We start from the raw sequence: 9,793 nt of genomic DNA, 5'->3' as shown, positions 1-9,793 counted from the left end.
CGTCTCCACGGCCACCACCGGCACCACCTCGTCTCCACGGCCACCACTGTCACCACCTCTTCTTCTCGTGCAAAATAAGGTTAGTTTATGTTTATATTAGCTTTGAATCTGTTTATACATGATTGTTTTTTTTGTTTTAAATTTGTTTGGGGATGAAGTTCACAACCGTTTGCATTCTTGTTTTTTTTCCACCTCTAGTAAGAACATAGAAGCCACCGTTTGCATTTTTTGGTTTTGGGCTGGTCAGTTTTTTTTCCAACACACAAACTTTTAAAGCATTCCAAAAATAAGGTGGTCAAGGAATTGAAATGAGGGTAAATTAGTAGTAAAAGTCAGTGAGGGAAAATGAGTAATTAGGGCCAGGTAGGTATGTTGTAGTGATATGAAACTGATGTTGAAGCAATCTAGAACCAACTTGACCTTGAACTCTTGAAAACCTTGAACTGAGAAATAGAACTAGAAACATTTGGCTTAGTGTTAAATAATATTAGAGAACTGGAATAGTGTATGTTTATTATTGTTCAAAGATAGTAGATGGGTCAAATATGTTAACTGTTGTACACTGTGATTTGTCAAATTGACTGAAGTTTAGAAAACCCATTATATCGTTGTGGCTTCTGTCTTGCTTCATGTCCACCTTTAAGGCAGCTTTATGGAATACCTGAATGTTTTCGTCTCCGATTGCTTCATGTCCCACTTTCAGACACATTCACAATATGCAGAGAATATAATACTCGGTAACATTCCCTTGTGTTGCTTGAACAATGAAGTCAGCAAGCTTCATACCACATTAAAATAGGTTAACTCAAAATATATAGCTCACTAGTAAAATGTAGTGTATTAAGAACAAAATAGGTTAAACACCATAAAACCCACATGGGTACACATAAGCAAACATAGATTCACGAATAAAAAAAAATATGCATACGTTTAAAGTTAGACTCACAAGTTTGTTATTATGAATTATCACAAAGAACTGGTGACCATGGTAATTGCAAAAGAGGGTAACTTAAAAGCATATAGCAACGATTACCATCCACCAGTAAATAACTAATGCACATTAAGTGTTAGATTAACAATTTTAGGAGGTATGTCAAACAAAGAAAGAATTGATTTATGCTCACTTAAAGTGCATGTCTATCAAATAAAATGGTAATTTTGACCCGGTGAGTGAAAAATGGTAATTTTGACCCGTTAACTAAACATGTTGTGTTTGATCCGTTTACTAAACAAGAAAAAGGATTAATAGCGGCGACACTATTAGCGGCGACAACTAATATGTCGCCGCTAAAGGCCTTATCCGCACCCGGAGACATTTGTCCTTTTCCATCACCTTCATTGATCCTTTTCCCTTCTATTATTTAAAAACAAATAATAATAATAATAATAATAATAATAATAATAATAATAATAATAATAATAATAATAACAACAACAACAACAACAATACTAATAATAATAATAATATCCTTTGAATATAACCACACTTAAATCGGAAACAAAACTTCATGTCTAGCTTTTACCCATTGACCCACATGATATTTGCTCTATTCTTTTCGAAAATTCATACATAAACCATATTGAGCTTAGAAATACCCGCCTGAAATTGATTTAGAAATTAATTTCAGGTTGTCCCCGTTTAATTTGGGACTGCTTTTTGAATACTTTATCTCATTTAGGATGTGAATGTGTATTACATGATTGTTTGTTTAAGAAGGATTCGGTTATCATTTTCTCTTTGCTCCTCGGGTATATATATTCTTACATATATACTTGGGAGCTAAGAGGAAATGCTGCCGAATTTTTCTTAAAGAAACAACCATGTAATACACATTCATATATGAGATAAAATATTCAAAAAGTGGGTTTAGCAGCCTACCCTTGTCTTGCAAACCCTAAATTAAATTATCTTTTAGTTGCATAATGCCTATCGATAAAAGCTGGATTGATTCCCCACTTCAATCAGCTCACTACCAGCAAGGACTCAGGTCTTTTATCGCGATGTGTGAAAGAGTGCTCCCCAACCATAATGAAGTTAGATGTCCGTGTTCCAAATGTAAATGTTCCGGCTTAACAACCATCACAAAAATGAAACTCCATTTGGGGCGTATGGTTTTTTGGAAAGATTACATAAAGTGGGACTATCACGGCGAAAAATCTCGGCCTGCAGTTGTAGAAGTAGAAGTAGATAATGTTGTGCCACAGGAGGGTATGGAAAACGTTATTGAAGACATTAGGGGGGAGCGTATGGAAGAAGATACAGACCGTAACCTGGAGATGTCGGGTGGAGAATCTAACGGTGTTGATGACGATTTTGAAGACATAATAAAGGATGTTGAATCTGAATTATATCCTGGTTGTACTAAATTTTCTTCACTTGACTTCTTAGCAAAGCTTATGAATCTAAAGGAGACGTCCCATTGGACTAATACTTCATTTGATGGTCTACTAAAGTTGTTGCAAGAATCAATGCCAATAGGCAACAAGATTCCCCCTACGCATTATGTAGTTAAGAAGAAATTTAAGAAGATTGGTTTGGATTATGAGATGATAGACGCGTGCGTAAATGATTGTGCTCTCTTCTGGAAAGAACACGAGTCGTTGCAAAATTGTCCCGTTTGTAATGAGAGTCGTTGGGTCGATAAAGACACAAAAGGCACGAAGGTAGCTCGCAAGGTGTTACGATACTTTCCTTTGACGCCTAGACTTCGGCGTTTGTATTGTTTAAGGCACACGGCAAAAGATATGATATGGCATAGTACCGGACGTTCAGAAGATGGGACCATGCGGCATCCAGTTGATGGATCTTCATGGCAAGACTTTGATAGGAAGTACCCAAACTTCGCGATGGAGCCACGAAATATTAGCGACGACATACAGACCTTTAGCGTCCAAGATTTAGCGGCGACTCAATAGCGGCGATTTGTCGCCGCTATTAGCTTTAGCGGCGACAATATGGACTATTAGCGGCGACTTTTGTCGCCGCTATTAATCGACTTTCTTGTAGTGAAAGGAAACATGAATTTCATGTTTCGTCTAATTTTCTTCCTCACAATGCTATCAATTTGCTTGGCTTCGGATCCAAACACCATTTATATATTAAGAACGTATGTTACTAATGCCATTGAAGACAATATTGTAGTACATGTCTCTGGCAGCGAAGATCTAGGAAATCGCACGCTAGCATTCAATCAAGAGTTTGATTGGAGATTTGGGGTAAAACTCGGCACCTACTATTTAGGAGAATTTTGGTGGGGATCAAAGCATACATCCGTTAGTCTTTTTAATTTTCACATTTCTCGTATTTGTTTTAATGGAAAAGTTTTTAGTATTCAAAGATGTTACTGGTTAGTAAAACCGGATGGATTCTGGTATCATGAAAAGAATGACACATTTCCTGGTGAGTGGACGAGGCGAACAACTTGGTAGGACATGTAGTTAATATAACTATTTGAACAAATAAAGATGCTATTAATATAAATCGAATTCTTGATTTTCATGTTTAGAGTTTTATTTAATTGTATGTGTTTTAATGTTTGAATGCTTGATTTTCCTTTGTATTCTTGGTTTGATTTTGAATGGAATATTGATTTGCAAAAGAAAATTAAATAAAAATGAGAGTTCAATTGAAACAACCTTAAAATTCAGATGATGGCGTCATACGGTGGTGAAGTGGCATATGAAGATTATATATTTTGAGTTCATCTGGTTAAAATTCATAAAGAAAAATAACTATAAATTACATCAAATTAATACAAAGTTAATAAAAGTTAATCAAAATAAATAGTTAAAATGATAAATTTCATAAAGCATCATAGAGTCGTAGTAGAGCATACTCATAATTTGAAGAAAAATGTATGGTTTTCACCTAAGTAAGCATTCAATCTCATTCTCTAAAATGTGGATTCAATCTCATTCTCTAAAATGTGGATGAAATGTAGGGATCTACTTCCTATCCACTCTCAATATTTAGAGACTCCTATTTATTCTTAACATTCCTCCTAAGTATTTTTCATCTCTTAAGTGAAAGAAAAAGAAAAATAATAAAGATTATCAATTAATTGAATAGAGATGGAGAGAGAAATAAGATGTAGAAGGTTTGTAGAAGATGAACATAAGATAAATATAATTTTAAATTGAATTATAGGGATGAAGATGAGGACAACATCGTGCTCTTAATGTGATAAATTTTATTACAAATGATAGATAAATTCAAAGATAAAAATTAAATAATTTCTGTTAGTCCATTAATATTTTGATACAAAAATACATTTTAAGTGGGGTAAAATGTATGTGGAAACATCGAATATACCAAACCACGATTGTCATAAAGAACTCATGTCCAAGCTATTCTTGTCACTACTCACTATACAAATGATATATACGTAAATGTTGTTATACACTACTAGAAAACATGGGTCAAATATAAGATTAAATATTTATTTATACTAGTGGGAATGCCCGCGCGTTGCCACGACACGTTACATAAATGGTAGTATTAACCTGCTCTACAACAACGACCACTCTCAGGTTGCATATTGGTAATGTTGTTAAAGTTTCTAATACATTGGTTTCCAAACCACCACTTGTTGGACTCTATCAAAATTTAAAAAAACATGTTTAAAAGTAAAAATGGCTATATTTTATGGATAACCAATTGAGCCTAAAAAAACAATTCGTCTATTTTTATAAATAAAGAAAGATTGTTAAGAAAAATTATGTTAAAGGACCATATGTGTAAATTTAGCAAAAATTTCATGAGTTTTTTTTTTCTAGCGTTGCCCTAAACAATGTGTCATATATGATTACAGGTAATACATTAATATAATAAAATATTGTTTTATATAAACTACGATCAACAAAAAAAAAAATTAGAGCGTATCCACATTTGACCCATTGTAATCCAATTGAACCCACTTGTAGGCCGTAGCAACAAAAAGATGTTGGAAAATTAGAATAACGTGAATGGAAATTAATTTAGTGATAATTTATGGGACTCTTCATGGTGACAAACTCTTGAGTAGAGTTTTTATGTCACTTGATTAGCTTTTATTAGAGTTTTTATTTCTCTAATTAAATACCTAATTAAGTGAAACTTTACTAGAGTTTTATGTCTCTAATAAATCACCATTTAAGAGAAACTTTTCATAACCCACATCTCTTGTAAAAATAGTAGGCTTTGTGCCTCATTTTGAGATAGAGAAAAATGCTAGAAAAATACAAGAGAAGGGATACAAGAAATATACATGAATATATGGAGAGTTCTTGGAAAGAACAAATACTTAGAGACCCATGTGATGGGTACTTAGAGAAATATGTTTTCTCTATACGATTTCATCACCTTTGTATCATAATTTTCCACAAGTTCTAACACTACAATTACCGGATGTAACCTTGGGCCCGTGAGCCATCTCCGGCAGTACAGACTGCTTCGGCTGTTGTACCCTGGGAGACAGACGCGTCATCTTTAGTAGAGGCGCGCAATCTGTTTTAAGGGAAGCGTGTTGAACACGTGCCTCAACCAAATTCGTCAACGTTTTAGTGTGCTCTTTGTTGCAGTCAAGGAGTATTTTTCAAGACTCAAGATGATGAATACTCGAGTCTAGGATGCTATCAAGTGCGCGTGAAGGACCCACCAGAGATGCGGCTTGAATTAAGATTGGTATATATAATTATATTTATATTCTTTTATTTAGTTATTGCAACCAGTATTGTACCATGATATTTCCTAAGAATAACGAGAGTCTCGCTACGATATATTTTGTAATTATATTTTACAAAAGGTGAACCTATTTCCTACAAACTTAAAACAGATTTCATGAGATTGTTGCTACAATCTTAAAACCTTATTTATAAGGATTTTGGGTTCACAAAAGGATTTATAATAATAAAAATATATATATATATTTTAAAGATTATGATCTTGTAAATATTTGCTTTTGGGAAATATGTATGTGGTACAACTTGTTGTGTTTGGATTTCTTGAGATTGAGATACAATCTTAAATCCTATACCGCGGTACAAAACGAATGGTTTTGGTTCAACCATTTGGTTTTTAAACGATTTTGGGAATCGTTAATTTTTCTAACTTTTGTGTTAGATCGGGTTTATTAGCGTAAACCATACGTTTTTTGTAAACGTTAAATTCTCTAACATGTGTGTTAGACCGGAATTATTGGTGTCAACCATACGTTTTTTGTAAACGTTAAATTCTCTAACATGTGTGTTAAACCGGAATTATTGGTGTAAACCATATGTTTTTTGTAAACGTTAAACTCTCATAAGTAGAGTTTTTTTATTACTTTAAATAAGAGTTTTATGTTAGTTGATTAGAGTTTTATGTCTCTAATTAAGCCTCTATTTAAAGTAGACTATTCATCCACCCATGGATTGATATGAACAAATAAGTCTTATAATGATTTTTGTAATCATTTGTCTTCTAACATGTGTGTTAGAAACGTTCATGAAACGCGTTAGTTTGAAGCAATTTTTTAATTGTTTAGTTTCTAACGGTGTATTAGAAATGACTTATTTATTTGAATCATATATGTGTTTTAGCAAGTCGAATTAACATTTTGTGGAAATGTTAATATTTCTAACGTGCGCGTTAGAATTTCTTTCATTTTAACATGATTGTTGAAAATGGTTAAAATACAAATGCTTTGAAATGTTTTATGTTGACATTTTATATAAGCAATTTGTTATAGCATTGTTTTAATGCTTTGTATGATTTAGAAATAAAATGTCATACATTGAAGTTAATGGTTGATTGGCTTCAAGGAATTAAATCACCATAAAGTGATGGTGTGGTAGTTATATGAATTTAATGAAATTAAAATCATTTACTAGACTCTTCATATGGAAGATAAACTCTTAAGGAGAGTTTCAAGTCAATTTATTAGTTTTTATTAGAGTTTATTTCTCTAATAAAGTGAGACTTTTACTAGAGTTTTAATGATGACATTTGATGAGTTTTATTAGAGTTTAAATATATAATTATTGAGACTCTTAACTCTTCATATGTGAAACTCTTGAGTAGAGTTTTAATGGTGACATTTGATGAGTTTTATTAGAGTTTAAATATATAATTATTGAGACTCCTAACTCTTCATATGTGAAACTCTTGAGTAGAGTTTTAATGGTGACATTTGATGAGTTTTATTAGAGTTAAAATATATAATTATTGAGACTCTTAACTCTTCATATGTGAAACTCTTGAGTAGAGTTTTAATGATAACATTTGATGAGTTTTATTAGAGTTTAAGTCTATAATTATTGAGACTCTTAACTCTTCATATGGTGAAACTCTTGAGTAGAGTTTTAGTGATGAAATTTGATGCTTTAATTTGGTCATGTTATATATATAATGACTTAAAGTTTTCTAACATGTGTGTTAGAAAATGTGTATCACGAATACGAGGTTAGAGATTGTTCATAATGGACATAAATGTTTTATGTAAACATTTAATTGCCTATGTGTGCATTAAAACTGATGAGAAACAGTTTATTTTATAAACTATATCTTTGGAAAACGTTTTATGTAAACGTTCGATTCTATAATGTGCTTGTTATAATATTTTTTTTAACATGTGTGTTAAAAAAATGTTATTTGGTGAAAACAACTTGGTGTTGTTGTGAACAAATTTAATTGTTCAAGTTTACTACTTAAATGTAGTATTTGTAACAACTTGGTGTTGTTTTAAGCATAATTGTCCAAGTTTAAAGTTTCAAGATGAAATGGGAAACTTGTACTTACAAATGCATGGAGTCTTATTGAGGGAGTACCTCAAGACACGCCATGGGACAATATTGTTGAGAAGATTTCGGTCAGATTATAAAGTGTTGAAGATAAAAGCACTTTGCTATTTGATGTCTACATATTGTCTATGCTTCCGTTTAAATTTCAAAAGTGATTGCCACTTATGATTTAGTTTCCAATGTATTAATTTTATTGTTTTGTGTTCAATATCTTCGGATAACACATGCAATTTTTTACAAAGAAATAAATCACTAATGGTTGTGACGTATAAATTATTTTTGTGGAAAATAATTATATCGTCGGTTATACATTGTTTAAAAGAATATGATTTTAAACGGATAGCACATGAAAAATACTTGGACATAAACAACTTGAGAGTTGTTACATTGACTAAAAGTCAAAGATGAAACATCAAATGTATAACCACACCATGAATGAGTAATGAAAGAACGTAGTGAGTGTATTGAGATGAAATACACTAACGACATTCATGTCGCATACTTCATTAGAAGTCATTGAAAAATTCACAAGTGTGAATTCTAACATATGAAAGTAAAAGTACTATATGTTATTGTATACCTTTAATAAATCTTGCGAGATTTATAAGTAGATGCGTCTACCACTTGATTATTGTTAGATCTATATGGAGATTTTACATTCATTAGGAGAGCATCCTAAATATACATATCTCCTAATGAATAACAACAGATGTGTGCAAATCACTTATGGCAAAATTATGAATGCCATGTTGTTGAGTGTCGATCTAGTTAACTCTATCTCACACATAATAGTGATTGTAGACAAGAAACATTCATCTTGTTGGTGATGAATGTGTTCAACAAGTGACTTGGATTAAGACTTATGTTTAAGTACTTACGAGTCAATGGTAGATTGTTGGAGATCAAAGGTAATCAAGTTATGTTCCTTAAATGAATGATGAAATTTAGCTTTGTGCTATATACAATAATTTGTGAGACCTTCCTAAATATTGATGTTTTAGGATTATGAATAAGTCTCATTATTTTGTCTTAACAAGGGATGAATGTTGCAAAGTGATATTATGATATCCTTAGGGCTGTGAAGAATCAGAATGATGCATCTTCTGTTCACATGCTAAAGTATTGTAGTTTAAAGCATGCTAGACTAGTACTTGGTTAATTATGGGTCTTGACGGAGACTAATTAACTCTAAACATTCAAATGTGTATGAACACAAAAAGAATTTGTGTATGGACAAAGTTGAGAGAGAATTTTCATTCATTATAAGGAAATGACATGTAACTTTTAAAAGTTTGTTCGAAAAGCTAATGAGGAGAACTCATTGTCTAAGCTTATTCTAGATGTTAAATTAGAATTATTCTAAGTTGGTGACAAACTTATGACAATGGCATGTGTTGCTTTGGTCAGCTCGGAAGCTTGTGTAAGCTAATGCAATATGAGTTGAATTCACTGATACAATAAGGTTGGTCTTGTTTAATCATATGTGTATAAATGTCGCCATAAGTGGTGTTACGGAAATGTTTATCAAATGGCAAGAAATGTGGGGGAGGAACCATTTAAGAAACAACCCTGTAAGGGTATGTAGAAATGGTTATCATTAACACATCTAAATGTTATCCAATAACACTTAAATGTGGAGGGGGGTGTCTTGCATTTGTTTTTAGCAATAAGGATTTTGTAATCCAATCTAACATTGCAAATAGACGACTAAGTGGAGGACACAAAGGTCGTAGTGTATAATGGAGATGTGTTTGCCTTAAATGATACACGTATCTTACGAAGACATATGTTATAACCAGATTCAGATGGCCACTGAGGATATAGTCTTAGAAGTTGACAATAGGCAAAATTAACTTATGAGTTAAGAACACATCATGACAACTGATCTCAAATACGCAAAGTTATTTGCTAATGTTATGGATCCAACAACCTGAGGGTTTATTAGAGATCAAGTTGTGGAATGGGACTGAAGCCATTAAAAAATGAAGTTCATATGATGGAAACCTAACTCAGTAGACTGGAGATCCCAAGAATT

The 9,793-nt window shown here is 32.3% G+C and overlaps 1 protein-coding gene across 1 annotated transcript; it reads left to right on the top strand.

Annotated features, from left to right (window-relative positions):
- LOC110924189 lies at positions 1 to 2,916 on the top strand. Its single transcript, XM_022168226.2, has 2 exons — positions 1 to 79; positions 1,917 to 2,916. The coding sequence occupies exon 2, from the start codon at positions 1,924 to 1,926 to the stop codon at positions 2,914 to 2,916; it is 993 nt and encodes a 330-aa protein (XP_022023918.1). The 5' UTR covers positions 1 to 79; positions 1,917 to 1,923.
- The last annotated feature ends 6,877 nt before the right edge of the window (positions 2,917 to 9,793 follow it).

This window comes from Helianthus annuus, chromosome 17 (assembly GCF_002127325.2).
Source record: "Helianthus annuus cultivar XRQ/B chromosome 17, HanXRQr2.0-SUNRISE, whole genome shotgun sequence".
NCBI classification, from domain to species: Eukaryota; Viridiplantae; Streptophyta; class Magnoliopsida; order Asterales; family Asteraceae; genus Helianthus; species Helianthus annuus.
This window is presented reverse-complemented; position numbering and strand designations above follow the sequence as displayed.